We start from the raw sequence: 16890 nt of genomic DNA, 5'->3' as shown, positions 1-16890 counted from the left end.
CTGGAAACAATTGAGCATGTAATGTTTAGCTGGTATTAAAGCCCGTCTTAAGGCTCAAGGCTTAATAATGCAAACACACTAATAGGATCTGAGCTGCTGAGTAGATCCATAAAAATAGAACAATCCTCGGAAGAAGCAGGCGCCTTACTGTCACCTCAACTACAGGACAACCTGCTGCACCTGCTTTGGAGTCTCATGCTTTTATAGCAGTCAAGGTAAATATACTTTTTAAAAATTATTTTGTAATTTATTTCGGTTTTGCATGTAGGATTACCACAGTTCATTCTCTAACCGTTGACTTGGAGAAGGTATTTCTCTACAGGTGACCAAATGCAGCATTCATTTTATATTATAACACCTGAGAAATACATTCAGTAATGTATCTGTCTGTTTTCAGTGAAAGTAAAAGACAAAAATTAGCATTAGAAAAGAAAAGAAGTTGCAGTGAGGCGTATTTAGTTAATGTGTGCAGGTTAAGTGCCATTTGATTAATTTTATTATAATATTTTTGTTTATTTCTGTTTATTGTGCTGATTGATGCATGCACACAAAGATGTACGAGTTGCACATTGCTGCAGAATGTTCACAGTCTAGAACAAGAGCACTTATTTACTAATGAACTTGGGAGCATTTATAATAAATTATTAAATTGCAGTGTATTATGGTTATTATCCTTGTTATGCAACGTGTTTAAATCCATAGACTGCAGCTTTAGTTAATGAGGTCCTCTTCCTCTTTTGGTTATGATGTTTGTTTGACTTTGCACTGACATTGTACTCAATGCTAATAGATGAAAATTGGAATAATTAGTGCCCTTCAAGTTGCCTTCAATTTTAAATGGTTTCTGTATTAAAATGCTTGAGAAATAGCACCACCTTGTGGCAGGTACATTTCAGGTATATAACAAGCATTTCTTTAGCCCCAGATAAATAAGTGAATGAGTGAGTAAGTAAATAAATAAATAAACTCAGGTGCAATAGAAATGTATTTTAAGTAGATGACATTAATTATTAAGTATAATATTTATTTTTGTGCCTAATTTAATGTGTGTGTGTGTGTGTGTGTGTGTGTGTGTGTGTGTGTGTGTGTGTGTGTGTGTATATATATGTACTTTTAAAAAAGTGTACTTCAAAAAAGATGGTGATTATGTTCAACATCCATGTACTAAAACACTAATAATACTTAATACTAATTCTGCAGTACTTTAGGTTTGTATTACACTCATTTTATTCTTAGTTTTCTTTAATTAGGAGTGTTTTTAAGTGTACTTAAACTTGTAAGAAGTGCACTGTAATGTTCATTTAAAGCTGTATTTCAGTGTACTTTTAGAGAAGTACACTCAATTGCAAATACTTATAGTTATAATTTAGCCTACTTATGAAAAGATTAAATACACTATTAGTATGCTTTATATTCAGTCTATTATAAATGTATTTAAATGTAATTACAAAAATACTTAGATCAATCACAATAATTCCACATCACTATCACACCAATCTATGAGATACTGTGTGGAAATTAACATGATTTCAAGCGATTTTTCTCTATTATTTCAATTAAATATGAGGAAAGTAAACAGCACAGTTGAATTATTTTAATCTGGTCTACTACGAACAACTTTTTGTAGGACTTTTTTTTTCTTAGGAATTTGCCATAAATAAGTATCTGTATTTAATAAAAACAATAATAATTTATTTTTTTAAATTATTGTTATCATTGTTAAATTAATATTTTGCTTAAATTAATGTTAAGTAAAGTGGTACTGATTTGTTTGATGAAATCAACATTTTTTCTTGGACTTTATTATTAATTTACAAATCACCTTATAGTGGTTAATTTAGTGTAAAAGTATAATTATTTCTAAATCCTTTGTAGTACACTATCAGCACTTTTTTATTAATTTGCACAAGTGTGCTTTGAAAGCTTTAAATATAGTATATCAGTATACAATAAATAATATAAGATATATAAAAGCTTAACTTTCAGTGGATTATAATCGACTGCACTTCACACTTTTAAAATAAATATCTGGTACTCCAAACCAGAATAATGAGCCACTTCTGCACTTTTTTGTACAGATCTCTGGTCAGGATGTGGAAGCTGCTTCTTCAGGTTCTTTGCATCACTGAAGTCCTGCTCTGTGCTGCTGACTCTCCTGCACTGAGCGAAGACACGCTGCAGAGTGAGGCCTTTATCTTAAACCTGCATGTGGATTTCTTTATACTAAAGCTGGTTGCATAACTGAATTCCAGTCTGTGTGTGTGTGTGTGTGTGTGTGTAGAGCTGTCTGCAGCCGGAGAGCGGTGTGTGGACGAGGAGATAAAGCGAGCATTACTCGGGGTGAAGCAGGTGAAGGAAACAATGAAACAAAAGGAGGAGAAGCACAGACATCTCATGGACACTCTGAGACACAGCAGTGACAAGAAGAAGGTATAAAACAGGGATGGTCAACTGGAGGCCCGGGAGCCACATACGGCCCTCACCCTCACTTGCATGGCCCTCAGTACAACTACATGCATTTGAGCATGAAATCTTAAAAGCGCAGTGTAAAAATGCACAAAATTACTTCTTGCATTAATGTTGGTCTGCTGTTCTTGCACTGATATAAAAAAAAAGGAATCTCAGTAAGTGGTTATTTTTTATTTGCTTCAAACCTTTTGTATTCCTATTTATACTATTAAACATGCATTTGAGCATGAAATATGTTAAGTTACTGCACTGTAAACATATTTAAAATTGCAGTTTCATCATATCTGGTGAAGTGCACGCTCCTATATGTGGCCCTGTGGTAGTGGCCATTAAAAAACTGTGGCCCCCTGCAGCATTTAAGTTGCCCATCACTGGTATAAAATGTGTTTCTGTCATGATCAAATTACCATAAAGTCAGACTGTATCCAAACACAATAACTTCTAACAGACACAAACAGTCTTTGTGTGTTATTCTGAAGCCCGTGACATATTTTCTGCCTCATAAAGGCAAAACCACATAGAGAAACCTCAAAGCAGACAGTGAGAAATGAATGTGGGAGCGGGGCTAGTTTAGGGAGTCGGGTGTACATTTACTGCAGTCAGGATAAATGAACTGTCTGTAGATTAATCTGATTCCTTCAAAATAAAAGGCTTCGTGCCAGGGCCAGAAACCACATGTTATCCTCTCAGGCTTATTAGGAGGTAATGCATCTGTGACAGAAGTTTGTGTTTTTGGTTCCTTCAGGGGGCGATGCAGCTGGTCCGGGAATCAGAGCTGAAACTAGAGGAGGCTGAGCAGCAGTGTCGAGTTTTAACCAAGTCTTCCTTTGAGGAATGTCGACCCTGTCTTGAAGATACTTGTAAGGCCTTCTATACGTCTGCGTGCCGCCGCGGCTTCGCCTCGTTCTCATTCAAGGTTTGACCTCAGTATGATAAATGTTAAAGGGATAGTTCTGATTTATTGAAATGGGGTTGTATGAGCACCAAAACATATTGAAGCCACCTAAAAAAGTTCATATTTAAAATATTTTTTCTTATATTTAATATTATACCTGATTAAGATAACCTCTGGGTGTTATTTTTATGTAATTATTTTAATTTAATAATTTCCATAACATTATTTAGCTTAAAAGTCTACAGTCCTTTTATATTTTTGAAAGTACATATTTTAAAAGATACTTGATTACTATTGACAAACTTTAAAACTTATTATTGAGACATTTCAAGTTAACTTAGTATAGGGGATCCCAAACGTTTTTGTTATTTTTTATTTTCGTTCCCGATATTCTGTTATATTTTTAATTTAAATATAAAAAATATATCAAATATATTTTCTCTAATTTTTATAATAACAATCTGAGACATGCATACTCCATCTAATGAATGTATTCAATAAATTAAAAAAAGTTTTTTTTAAGTTAAAAACTAATAATAATAATAATAAATCAAATTAAACTTAAACATGCCTGTTAGACAGCAAGGTAAAGTGCTGAAAACATTCTAAATGTAGCAGATAAATGAAAAAACCCATTTGATTATTTAGACATTTTAAAATTCCCAAACGTTTTTGTTTATATTTTGTGTGTTAGTTGGACAATTTCAAATTATTTCTTATTTCTTTCTTACTTTTTTCTTTTTTCTTTTATTGTTATAATATTATTTAAATATATAATATATTTTCTCGAATTTTTATAATGGAAATCTGGGACATCAATAAATTAAAAAAACTTTTAAGTTAAAAAACACTTAAACTCATTGAATATATTGAATAAAAATATTGAACCCCACTTCAGTAAACATGAACTTTCCCTTTAAGACTGATTTGTAACAGGCTCCAAACTTGATGGTTCCTCTCTGAATCTCTCTGCAGGTGGAGGAGTTTTTCAGAAAAATGGCCGCCCAGCTGGAAGCCACAGAGCAAGTGTTCTCACCTGAGGAGCAGCTCACAGAAGAAGGAGCAGATGCTGAGCTCCTGCAGGCGGATGCATCGTTCAGCCAGCTGCAGTCAAACCTCAGCCTCCTGTACGAGCAGAGCGTCACGCTGGTGAAAAGGATGCAGCAGGAGCTCGGACGCTCCTTCCTGGCGGCCTTCACCACAGAGGTCCAGCCCGGCACGCAGGCGGCCCTGCACGGCGACTCCAGCGCCGGTTTCTTCAGGATGGCCGGTCTGGACCACATCTTTCATTCAGTGTCGGACTTTGGGAGGAACGTGCTGGAAGAGCTCAGCTCCACGGTGGCTGATGTGTTCGAGGAAATACAAGAAGCAGAGGAGTACTTCCAGCAGCCAAGTACAGGTATCTCATATCATTTATACTGTAAACTGTAAATAAAATAATGATATCTGCTGTCAAATCTTATTATTATTATTATTGTTTGTTCTTCTACAAAGATACAGGATCCTTGTCTGCTTTGGGGCAGTCACAGAGCAGATATCTGTGCAGACGACTGCGCAGGCAAGCATCTGAGTGCTGGCAGCTCCAAACTCTGTGTGAGGCGTGTGGAGAGTATCTGTTAAAAGGTAAATAACTGGTGTATTTTTTCCAATGAGAACTATTGGTTCTATATCTACACAGCCGCATGAGAAGAAAAATGTTTTGAACTGAAAACAGCAAATTATTTTAACCCTTCTGTTATGTCGCAGGTCAAATTGACCCATTTCAAAGTTTAAAAAAATAGTTAAAAGTATTTTTTCATGAGAAGAAAAAAAAAAGAAAGAAAAAATCAATATCATGTAAAACCATTGTATTTTATATGTAGGTCTTTCCAATGTACATAAAAAAATGCAGTTTTTTAATGAAAATGAGTGAATTATCCTAATTGAACCATGATCTGCACTAAATATTGATTGAGATGGTTAGTAATGGAGTTATTAATGAAATATAAACAATGTTTATTGGGATTTTTTAGTTTCTGATACTTATGGATAATTAAACATGCCCCGGGTCAAATTGAACCACAAACATTATTTCTGTTCCTGAGAAAAGACCATAACAGGAGGGTTAAGGAAACAGTGACATCTAGTGGATTGTTTTAGTTTTGCATAACATACCCAAACAGAAAAGAGATAGTTCAACACATTTTTTCAAATAAATTCAGTGATTCAAAATGTACAAACACTCTACCAAATAGCTGAGCAGAACATTAAAGGGCAATGTGGTCATTTGTACTCACAGAGTGTCCGGGCGTGCAGCAGTTACACTCTGAGATGGAGGAGATGTACATGCTGCTCAACGCCTCCCAACAGCAGCACGATGACCGGCTGCAGCTGGTGCAGAGACACACGGTGGACACACAGAGGTGGCTCAGCAGCATGTTGGACAAGTACGGTTGGATCAGCAGGCTGTCCAACAGCACAGAACACAACATCTTCAGTGTGATCACAGTACGTATGATCTCTTACTTAAGTAAAAGTACTAATACCACAATGGGAAATGACTCCACTACAAGTAAAAGTCCTGCATTCTTAACTTACTTCAGTAAAAGTACAAAAGTATCAACACCAAAATGTACTTAAAGTATCAGAAGTAAAATAACTCATTATGTAGAATGGCCCCACTCAGATTGTTTTATATATTTTAAATATAGATGACATTATTTGCATTCATGTAAGCAGCAACACAAATTAGATATTTATTTATAATTTATGCAAAAAAGAGATTGAAAATCTGGTTTAAAATGTTTCATTCAATCATTTCCAGCTACTTCTGTAACATGCTTGTCTTAAATCTGTCAAGATAATATTGATATTAACATTGTATTATACATGATTGTACATTATATTGATATTTATGATATTTAGAAAATATTTGAAAAATCAAAAACACTTTTCCTGCATTTAAAATATGTCTTTAGCTTTCTGAACAAACTGTATTTATGGTTGTTGACTTTAAAATAAATTTTATTTTTGGAAAATTTATGCAGAACAAAGAGATGGAAAATCTGCCAAAAAAATGCAAATGTATTTTATAAATTTAATTGAATAACCATATTAAAGTGATTTAAAAAAACATTTCTTACTCATGTAACATGTTATTTTGATTAATTTATTATTTTAGTTTCCATGGCTGGAAATTATTTGTTATATTTGCCATCCCTGATGCAGTTTCACTAATTTTCCAGGTGAACCTGCAGCAGCAGATGAAGAGCAGCAGACCTAAAGCTGACAGCAGTGTGGTGGTAACCGTTCTAGACTCTGGCCCAATAACCGTCTCCGTCCCTGCACAGCTGGACGTGGATGATGATGCTTTTATCCAGTATGTAGCTCAGGAGGCTCTGACGCTCCATAAACAGCAGATAAGAGGTATTGATCGCGACAGCGTTGATGTCTAGTTATTTGTTTTGGCTCCCAGTTTCACCTGGCAGAGCTCCAAATTCATTTGGGTGAAATTAATTGTGATCAGCCAACTTTACACCATCACAAATCCCTTTACATCACTTCAATCTAATGTTATTCTTAACGATATATCAACAAAGAAACAATCATATATTTAATCCTTAACTGACTTTGTTTTAAATGCAATCAATTGAACTGAAGCACTTGTATTTGAAGCCATGGATCTATATCTAAACCAGTATTCACACATTACCTGAATAAAGAGGAACAATTGAACAATTACACCATGTGCGTTATTTTTCTTTTATTCTTTTTGTCTTCATGCATATTTCTATCATGGAAAATGGAATTAAACAACCTTTATTTTTTCTGTTGTTTTAGAAAACAACTAAGTTACAACATGCTTACAAAATTTCCCTCCCTCTCAATTTCTTGAAAACATTATATCCATAAAATGATTAGGCTACTCTCCTTGTATATATTTTAACACAGGCCTAAGCATTTTAAAGCATACTTGACTGCTATTGAAAGCTTAAAACTTTAAAATTATAAATTGGCAAAAACTATTAGATAATTTAGACTTTGTGATTCTGACTGATGTTTTTTTTCTTATGTTTCTTTACTTTTCCCTCCCTATATAATGTGTGTGATTCTATTTTTAGGGCCCGAGCAGGCAACGACCTGCGAGGTCCCTATTGTATTTCAAATTATATTTTTTTCTTCCCAATGATCGCATTTTTCACTGCCTGAACATACCCAAAAACTCATGAAACTTTAAATATAAGTCACACCTGGCGAAATATTTTATAATCTATTGTCATCCTGAACTTCCACCACTAGGTGGCGCTATAATAAAGGAAAGTGCGTTTTGGCTAATAACTCCCACATACTTTATCGCACATTCAAAAACCTTATAAGGATTCTTATAAAGGATCTGAATACTTCTTCCACCACTGTCCTTTTTACTTCTTTACTTCTTTCTTTTTTTTATTTATTTGTTGTTATTATTTTTTTATTATTATTTTTTTTTTTTTTTCGTAATTTTTTGTTTAAAAAAAAAATAAAAAAATATTTTTCATTTTTTATATTTAATTTAAAAAAATAATTTAATTTTAATTTCTTTTTTATTATTTTATTAAAAAATATATTTTTTAATTTTTTAGTTTAATTTTTTTTAATTTTTATTATTATTATTTATTATTTTTTTATTATTATTTTTTTTAATTATTATTATTTTTTTATTATTATTTTTTTTTTCTCCTGCGCTTCTGCACATGCGCAGCCCCGCGGCGCTTCTGCGCATGCGTGGGTTTTCAGCGCTACTGCGCATGTGCGGGCTTTAAACGCTTATTATTTTATTAAAAATATATTTTTAAATTTTTTACTTAAAATTTTTTTTTCTGCGCTTCTGCGCATGCGCTTAAAGGCCACGCATGCGCAGAAGCGCAGAAAAAAAAATTTTAAGTAAAAAATTTAAAAATATATTTTTAATAAAATAATAAAAATAAATAAAAATAAAAAAATATAAAATAAAAAATAATAATAATAAAAAAAATAAGTAAAGAAGTAAAAAGGACAGTGGTGGAAGAAGTATTTAGATCCTTTACTTCAGTAAAAGTACTAATACCACACTGTGAAATGACTCCACTCCACTCATTTAAACTACCTAATAAACTTTTAAGTGGTTTAATTTATAAAAATGGGCAATAATTTTAAATGTATCATGTTTTTCATTTTAAATCTTGACCTGAAAAGTAACTTAAGCTCTCAACTAAATGTAGAGGAGTAAAAAGTACAATATATGCCTCAAAATGTAGTGGAGTAGAAGTATAAAGTTACATAAAATGTACATAAAAGTACCTCAAAATTGTACTTTAAGTCCAGTACTTGAGTAAATGTACATAGTTACTTTCCTCCATTGCTACCTGCCTCTTCTAACTTATACACTTCAGTTAGGAGTCCTCCTTCAGACACTGTATGAGGATTAAAGGGATAGTTTGTGCATTATTATACAAAACTTGGTACAATTATTGTCAATGCCCTCCTGAGGATAACCCTTTAAGGTTTTATTGATCGGCCCCTAGGTGGCACTGTGGTGGCAGTTTAATTTCACATTTGGTACCGTGGCCACACTATAACACTTAAGGCAATGAAATTCATAGGGGTGGTACAGACTGGCCCCTGTAATGCACACACCCCGACGGCAGCATGCCCCGACACACGTGTACTGCGAGGGCCCGTTCAGTACTGCTTGTTTTCTTTTGACTTTTAAGAAGTATTATTTTTTTACAATATTAAATATATTTTCTGTAACTTTTATAATGGATATCTGGGCCATGCATACTCCAATGAATGTTTTAAATATATGAAAGGAGGAAAGAAAGAAATATAAATGAATAAACAAATAATGAATAAATAAATAAACAAATAAATGAATGAATATAGAAATTAATAAAGAAAGAAAGAAAGAAAGAAATACAACCATAGAAATAAATACATATAAATAGATGAATAAACAAATAAATGAATAAAGAAAAGAATGAATGAAATATAAATAAATAAACAAATAAATGAATGAATGAATATATAAATTAATAAAGAAAATAAAGAAAGAAATACAACTACAGAAAGAAATAAAGAAAAAATGAATTAATAAACAAATAAATAAAAGAATAAAGAAAATAATAGAGAAAATGAATAAAGATAAATAAACAAACAAATAAATGAATATAGGAATAAGTAAGGAAAAGAAAGAAAGAAAGAAAGAGACAAAAAAGAAAGAAAGAAAAAGAGAGACAAAAGAAAGAGAGAGAAAAGAAAGATAGAAAGAAAGAAAGAAAGAAAGAAAGAAAGAAAGAAAGAAAGCAGGGCGCGCTTTTTCCTGTACTCTCGCGAGATTTGGGTCAAAACGGAAGCAGCAGACTTGTCTTGTCGGGGCTTGTTCTAAATCACCCGGGAAAAAACCCACTGGTGTCTCCGAAACAATATAAACTCTTCTCTGTGCACAAAGATGCCCGCCACTTCAGAGATTCACGCTGCAGAAAGCTTCAAAGCGGAGGAGAAGACGCAGCCTAAGGAGAAGACGCAGCCGGAGGAGAGGAAGAAGAGCTTCGGGGTTTTCTGTGATGAACGAGGATATCTGGACCAGATCGAGTACATCCTGCAGCACGGCCGCAGGAAGGGGGACCGGACCGGGACCGGGGTCGTCTCTGTGTTCGGGGCTCAGGCCAGATACAGTCTGAGAGGTCAGTCCGGTTGTTTGTTTCGTGTTTAATCTATTTACTGTAAATGTCAAGAACAGGCCAGCTGACAGTCTTGCCTGGGCCCAGGACGAGATTATCTTAGATGGGCCCCCCGCGCCCAGATCTCTCCTTTTCTCTTGTTGTTCCTCTTCTCTCCTCTCCTCTTTCTTTATAAGCCATGACTAAATGTGCAGCTATTTACCCTGCAGATTATGAGTGTATATTTTGAAATAAGGGGCTAATTCCCATCTTTCAAGTATAATATCCCTGATTTACAAAAAGCTTTTTTGCAGATAGCCTATTTGTGCAATGAGCTTTATGTATCTATTTTATTCTTAAAAATAAATTAAATATTAATTTAATAAAACATTGCAAGCAAAAACATTCTCTCCTGTTCCTCTCCTCTGCTCTTCCTCTCCTCTCCTCACATCTCTCTTTGACAAGAGACAATAATGGTTAAGATTAACAAACTACACATGCGCTGTTGCTAAATACACTCTTCATATGTATTGGAATTCTGACACTAGCAGGAAAATAACTGACTAAATAAATAAACTATAAATGACTCTCTCTCTCTGTCCCTCCTCTCCTCTTCCCTCTTTTACTGAAGTAAAAGTAAACTTACTCCAAAATAAGAGCCCTGAATCCATAATTCCTGCAAAATAAACTCAAAATATCAGAAATTAACTATGCAGAAAGGCATTTTTTTCAGAGCGCCATATATCAACTATTGAGTATTGGATTTATACAAATATATATATTTTTAAATGTATTTTAATTATTTTATTTTTTTTAATTTTTAATAAACATTTTTTTTTACTCAAACACCAGTATTTATTTTTATTTTTACCTAAACATTATTATTATTATTATTATTATTATTATTATTATTATTATTATTTTAACTAATCAACATTAATTATTTTAGTTATTTATTTTATTTTAAGTGCATCCCTTTGTTTATGAAGTGATCATGTTTTATTTGTAAAAAATAATTAATTAAATAATGCGCAAAGTAATTATTGCTTAAGCCTGTTAAAAAAAATAATGATAATCTGAATCTATAAATCACTTTTCATACAAGAGATGTAGCTCAAATTGTCCTACAAGAAAAAATGAATAAGAATGTAACACATTATTAAAACTAGTGTAGATGGACAGATAAAAAGACAGATGATAAAGTAAATAAGTGAAAGAGGCCATTAAGAATGACAATCATAACAAAAGGACATTAATTATAAGCCATATTATATAAATGGGGTTTCAGCTGTTTAATAATGCTCATGCATTTATGCAACATGTACAATATTTCTGCAATTTAGTGAAATAGCAGTTTAAAATAGCATGGATTTCAAACTACTCAAGTTAAATTAATTCAGCACATGCATAAATGTACAGTACAAGAACTCAACCAAAAAAGCTGGCTTAAATTGGGTAGTAACAGATATATTTATGTGGAAAAGCCAATTTATTGTTTGTGTTTAGAAACGGGGTCAGCAGTACACAGTTTGTCCACCAGGGGCGCCGACAACCTTATTTGTAATATATAACCCATAAATATCATGGTCATAGTTGTTAATAATCAAATTTGAAGAATCTTTATTACGTTTGTGTATGTAAAAAGGAGATAAATCAGTTGATCAGTGTATCAATCAGGCTATAAAATGTACTTCGTGCACTATAAATAACTTGCTGTAAGTAATTATGCGTTCAAGAATGTGTTCAAGAATGCTAAATAACCTGTTTTTGTTTCTCTGTAGATCAGTTTCCTCTGCTGACGACCAAGAGAGTGTTTTGGAAAGGGATCCTTGAAGAACTGCTGTGGTTTATCAAGGTGAGGATGCTAAAAAAAAGTTAAGTTAAAAAAATACTACATACTATCTCCATTACAACAGATGCAAAAAAAATGTGAGAGATGAATATCCAACAAAATATGATTTCTTTTATGATTTGGGTGGGCTGATCCTTAAGGTTTACATGCAGATTTTGTGTCAAAAAACACTGTATTATTAGACTCTGATATTTCTCTTACTGTGGTCACAGGGCTCAACAAATGCCAAGGAGCTTTCAGAGAAAGGGGTGAAGATTTGGGAAGCCAACGGGTCCCGGAGCTTCCTGGACAACCTCGGGTTCACAGAGAGAGAGGAAGGCGACCTGGGGCCGGTGTACGGTTTCCAGTGGAGGCACTATGGTGCCGAGTACACCAACATGCATGCAGGTACAGTGGAAGTACAGCTACAGCCAGTTTACCGTGCAGTGACAGAGGCCTGAGATTAGGTGTGCAGTATGTACACAAGCTCATAAAGCTCAAATAATGCCTTATTAATTTAATCTGAACAAACCCAGGTGTAAAAACGACACATTGGGGTTTGGTTGCATGCAGTAATCTTATTAATCTTCCTCAAACTCTTGGCAGGAGAAAAAATAAGCGCATTTACCAAAATGTAGAACTATCTTGTAAAACAGATCATATTTGGTTGGCATATTGCACTCTTGCAGCCACATTAGAGGTGTGAATCAGCATATCGGCCCCACAATATGATTTTATCCCAATACTTGATTCACAATACGATATTATTGCGATTTTAAGCATTTTGCGATATGGTGACTATTGAGATACAATATATTGCGATTTAACTGCAATTTGTGTCCACAAAATTAATTCAATCAGGAATTGTTTTGTCAAATAAGAGAAAATTCTCTGTCTATTCATCTCACTTTTTATTTCTTTTTATTTCTCCACAATGAGAGTCAAACCCACAGACTGACCAACAAAGTATTCAGTCAAACTGAACTGATATCAAACATGTATGGATGACAACAACTGCAGCATTTTCTCAAACTTTCCTGAAATTTAAGCTCACTGCTCTGGATTTTTTTGAATGAAACATAAAAAAAGCTCAACTTTGCAGCGTGCTTTCAACAACTTCCTGACACAATATCCTGACGCACATGTTGCCTATAGATTCCTTAGATCTTTTAGTTTCATATGATTCAGTATATTCCTAAAAGTGAGCCCACTTCAGTCCCGGAAAATACAAAAACATCGAAAAATACTGACGGCCCACCACCCGTTGGATCGATAAATATCGATACTTGGCGGCCATGAATCGATATAATATTGCCACGCAAAATATTGCGATACAAAACTGTATCCATTTTTCCCCACCTCTAATATGCATGTGGGTGGTTGACGTGAAATCAAATTCAAAGTGAAAAAAAGAATAATTAAAAAATATATGTCAAATGACATACAATTATATTCCCTTATATGTGAATAATTCAAAACTGAATGTGTCCATTTCTAATTATTCATATATTTAGCATATTATTAACTTTTGGTGTGGTAGTCCTAAAATGTGTCCACCGGTGCAAGAAAATAAAGAAAGTCATTATTTAATTCAGAGAATGTTGGACAGATAAGATAGATAAGCCCAGGGCATATTAGATATGAATATTTTTTTTATCAATTTACATTATTTTCAATGATCAATCAATGTAAATTGATAAAAATATTCAGATCAATACTTAAACTGCGTTGTACCAAAGGACTACCTTAAGACGACCAGTTCCAACACTGCACGGAAATAGTAATATTATGAAAATATTTGAGACAGAATTGATCTTGTGTGCAGTCCACCTGCTCCAGAGATGTTTTCTGTCCTTCCTGATTCTGGAAGGACCCCTCTCAGTAATGGGGTGGTCACATTAATGCCTGTTTTATATCTACATAATGGCGTTGCTCCAGGAGGACACCAGTTTTGCGGACAAAATGTAATGTGTCATAATAACTCTACATAGGGACCTTAACACTTATATCCTCTAGATTCATTCAGTAAACACTCGTATGACATGCATTCAAGTATTTTAATGTATTTAGATTAATTTTTCATTAAATTACAGTTGTTTTAAGATAAGTAATGCTACCTAGGACAGTTGCACCGGTGGACAAATGTCATGTTCAAAACAGAATATTTGCATAGTTGAAGAACGATACTCATTGTTTGCAGATGGATTAGATGTAGAAGAATGAACTGCATATTAAAACATTAATTTTAATGAAATATTATCAAATTTTAGTAATATTTGTCACTGGGAACACAAAAATTGAGCGTCACGTCAACCACCCATACATAACAGACCATGTTTTAGAGATTAAAATGCTTTTTTTAATCAAATCTTTGGACAGATTACACGGGACAAGGTGTGGACCAGCTGCAGAAGGTCATTGACACCATTAAGAAAAATCCAGAGGACAGACGGATCATCATGTGTGCTTGGAACCCCAAAGGTAATTTAAAAATCCTAAATTTCTCTCAAGTTCTTTACACCTGATTGTACGAAGTTGTAAGGTCTTTCATTCCGGCTGCGATCAGGCTGTTTAACAACAGCACCACATAATACAGCACTGTTTGTTCCACCAGGTCACTTTACTGGTTTATTTGCACAATCTCGGTTTACATCCGACCACATTAGGGTTATATTAGGCCTGCTGTATTATTTCTATATTATACAGTCATTGAAAAAATTATTAGACCACCCTTTTTCTTCAATTTCTTGTTCATTTTAATGCCTGGTACAACTAAAGGTACATTTGTTTGGACAAATATAATGATAACAACAGAAATAGCTCATAAGTGTTTAATTTAAGAGCTGATATCTAGACAAATGGCTAGATATCAGAAAAAAATGAACAAGAAATTAGAGAAAACAAGGGTGGTCTAATAATCTTTTGCATGACTGTATATGTCATATACCACTTATATATTTAAATATATTTATTCATTGATGTTCATATAACTACATGCAACAACTTATTTAAACTATTTAACATGCTAAAATATATTTTCTCCAATGTGCAATATCTGTAAAAATGCAAAGTATTTCAGGAAACAAACAAACAAAAAATATATATTAACAAATCCCAAATAGTAGAACTATATGTACCGTATATAATGTGTATAGAATGTATGCATATGTCTTATTTTTTATATTCTTTATTGTCTTATATATCTATGTGTCTGTATCTTGAGCTGCTGTGACGAATAAATTTCCCCACTATGGGATGAATAAAGTCATATCTTATCTTATTTCTATCATTTTAAATCTCCTCATGTCGTTGCAGACCTGCCCCTCATGGCTCTGCCGCCCTGCCACGCCCTGTGTCAGTTCTACGTGTGTGATGGCGAGCTGTCGTGCCAGCTGTACCAGCGCTCCGGAGACATGGGCCTCGGGGTCCCGTTCAACATCGCCAGCTACGCACTTCTGACCTACATGATCGCACACATCACAGGACTCCAGGTACAAGCACCGTGCTTCACTCAAAGCTCAGTTTTAGTTAGGATGGGAATAATTCATCAATGATCGATTAAATGGTCGTTAAGAATTTGGTTGATCACGTAGAATTTTTCACCGATCTGTGTATTTTTTAATGTTAATTTTATCTATGACTGCATATCAGTACTCACTGAACTGAAACACGGCCAAGCGTTCAGTTCTGCGGCCGTACGTCAATAAGCCAATGAGTTGAGAATTAAGTTGAATAAAGCTACAGTTTGCAAACTGAAAGTTGCAATAACAATTATAAAACACAGAAATACAAAAGTATTAATTTGAGCAAAACTATCTTACGGTATGAAACCTTGCTAGCATGAACTACTAGGTTTAATTTTATCTGAAAACTTATTTAAACACAAAACACACTTAAATATGTAAGATTACTGTAAAAAAACTAACCTCATGCCTCTTCGGGGGCTAAAACATTGAACTCCTTGACGTTATCTTTACAGTATCATCTCATGTGAGTTCGTTTTACGATCATCAGGAAGCCTTTTTCCATACTTTCAAAATAAAGCGTCGGTCCATCTTTAGTTTCAGTGTATTTTTGTGCGCTCACCTCAACTATAGTATGTTTTTTTTCTTTTCTTCTGTCTGTTCAGCCTGGCGACTTCGTTCACACACTGGGAGACGCTCATGTCTACGTCAACCACATCGAGCCTCTCAAAGTACAGGTGGGTTCACTAAAAACAGTCCTACGTCTCCCTGCTCTCAGCCTGATGTCAAACTTACGTTTGTCTAAATTTTTGCAGCTTCAGAGGGAGATCCGGCCCTTCCCCAAGCTCAAGATCCTGAGAAAGGTGGAGAGCATCGATGATTTCCGTGCAGAGGACTTTGAGATCTGCGACTACAACCCTCACCCCACCATTAAGATGCAGATGGCTGTGTGAAATATTTGTGTGGAACGTGCTGAAGAAAATCTATTTTCACATTGCTTTATGTACTGTATAGTATGCATCCTGAGAACCATACATATTTATATATTTTAGAAGTTCAGCTCATTTAAATCACAAAACAGGCATTTTTGTGTATTATTTTGGTGAAATGACACTTTAAACCATATTAAAAATAAATCTCCAGTCATGTTGGGTTTTCTGAAGTTGAACAAATGATGCATAATGTTTGGTTACCAGAGGAGAAATGTTTTCTTTGCTTTGAAGAAAGGCAACTTGGATCTGTTTCATTTTTAATATTAATATCTAATTTGTAAATAAAGAAGTTACATTCATTTGTCTGGTATTATTCGCCCCACAGGACTCTCCTACAAAGCCTAATGCAGTAACTACATTTTTGGTCGAAATTGAGTTATAACTAAAAATGAACCTCTTGATGTCTGTTTTATCTTGTGACAAAGTTTTAGAACTCAGAAATAATGATATAAAAATGACAGTAACTACAAAATACAACTCTGTTAAGTGGAATTACTACGGTCTGCTTTGGATACATGTGTATAATTATAATATATATTTAAAAAATATATATTTTTTATATAGTGTATATATATATATA

The 16890-nt window shown here is 33.9% G+C and overlaps 2 protein-coding genes across 2 annotated transcripts; both read left to right on the top strand.

The window, feature by feature from the left end:
- The first annotated feature begins 1646 nt into the window (after nt 1–1646).
- Nucleotides 1647–7086, top strand: LOC131962221 (clusterin-like protein 1). Its single transcript, XM_059327189.1, has 7 exons — nt 1647–2182; nt 2282–2430; nt 3215–3385; nt 4340–4763; nt 4859–4987; nt 5643–5851; nt 6589–7086. The coding sequence occupies exons 1-7, from the start codon at nt 2050–2052 to the stop codon at nt 6796–6798; spliced, it is 1425 nt and encodes a 474-aa protein (XP_059183172.1). The 5' UTR covers nt 1647–2049; the 3' UTR covers nt 6799–7086.
- A 2607-nt stretch (nt 7087–9693) lies between these two features.
- On the top strand, nt 9694–16609 carry tyms (thymidylate synthetase). The gene is made up of 7 exons (XM_059327188.1): nt 9694–10047; nt 11805–11878; nt 12088–12262; nt 14234–14335; nt 15170–15345; nt 15984–16055; nt 16134–16609. The coding sequence occupies exons 1-7, from the start codon at nt 9813–9815 to the stop codon at nt 16269–16271; spliced, it is 972 nt and encodes a 323-aa protein (XP_059183171.1). The 5' UTR covers nt 9694–9812; the 3' UTR covers nt 16272–16609.
- The last annotated feature ends 281 nt before the right edge of the window (nt 16610–16890 follow it).

This window comes from Centropristis striata, chromosome 23, assembly GCF_030273125.1.
Source record: "Centropristis striata isolate RG_2023a ecotype Rhode Island chromosome 23, C.striata_1.0, whole genome shotgun sequence".
NCBI lineage: Eukaryota > Metazoa > Chordata > Actinopteri > Perciformes > Serranidae > Centropristis > Centropristis striata.
Note: the sequence above shows the minus strand (reverse complement) of the source record. Positions and strands in the feature narration are given on the sequence as shown.

What these genes read in the sequence shown, in the direction of transcription:
- LOC131962221 (XM_059327189.1), top strand. Translation starts at nt 2,050, where the DNA reads ATGAGCCACTTCTGCACTTTTTTGTACAGATCTCTGGTCAGGATGTGG. An exon ending in GAGCGAAGACACGCTGCAGA is followed by an intron (nt 2,183 to 2,281) that starts GTGAGGCCTTTA and finishes GTGTGTGTGTAG; the next exon opens with AGCTGTCTGCAGCCGGAGAG. An exon ending in TGGAGAGTATCTGTTAAAAG is followed by an intron (nt 4,988 to 5,642) that starts GTAAATAACTGG and finishes TTGTACTCACAG; the next exon opens with AGTGTCCGGGCGTGCAGCAG.
- tyms (XM_059327188.1), top strand. Translation starts at nt 9,813, where the DNA reads ATGCCCGCCACTTCAGAGATTCACGCTGCAGAAAGCTTCAAAGCGGAG. An exon ending in GTGTGCTTGGAACCCCAAAG is followed by an intron (nt 14,336 to 15,169) that starts GTAATTTAAAAA and finishes ATGTCGTTGCAG; the next exon opens with ACCTGCCCCTCATGGCTCTG. An exon ending in TCGAGCCTCTCAAAGTACAG is followed by an intron (nt 16,056 to 16,133) that starts GTGGGTTCACTA and finishes AAATTTTTGCAG; the next exon opens with CTTCAGAGGGAGATCCGGCC.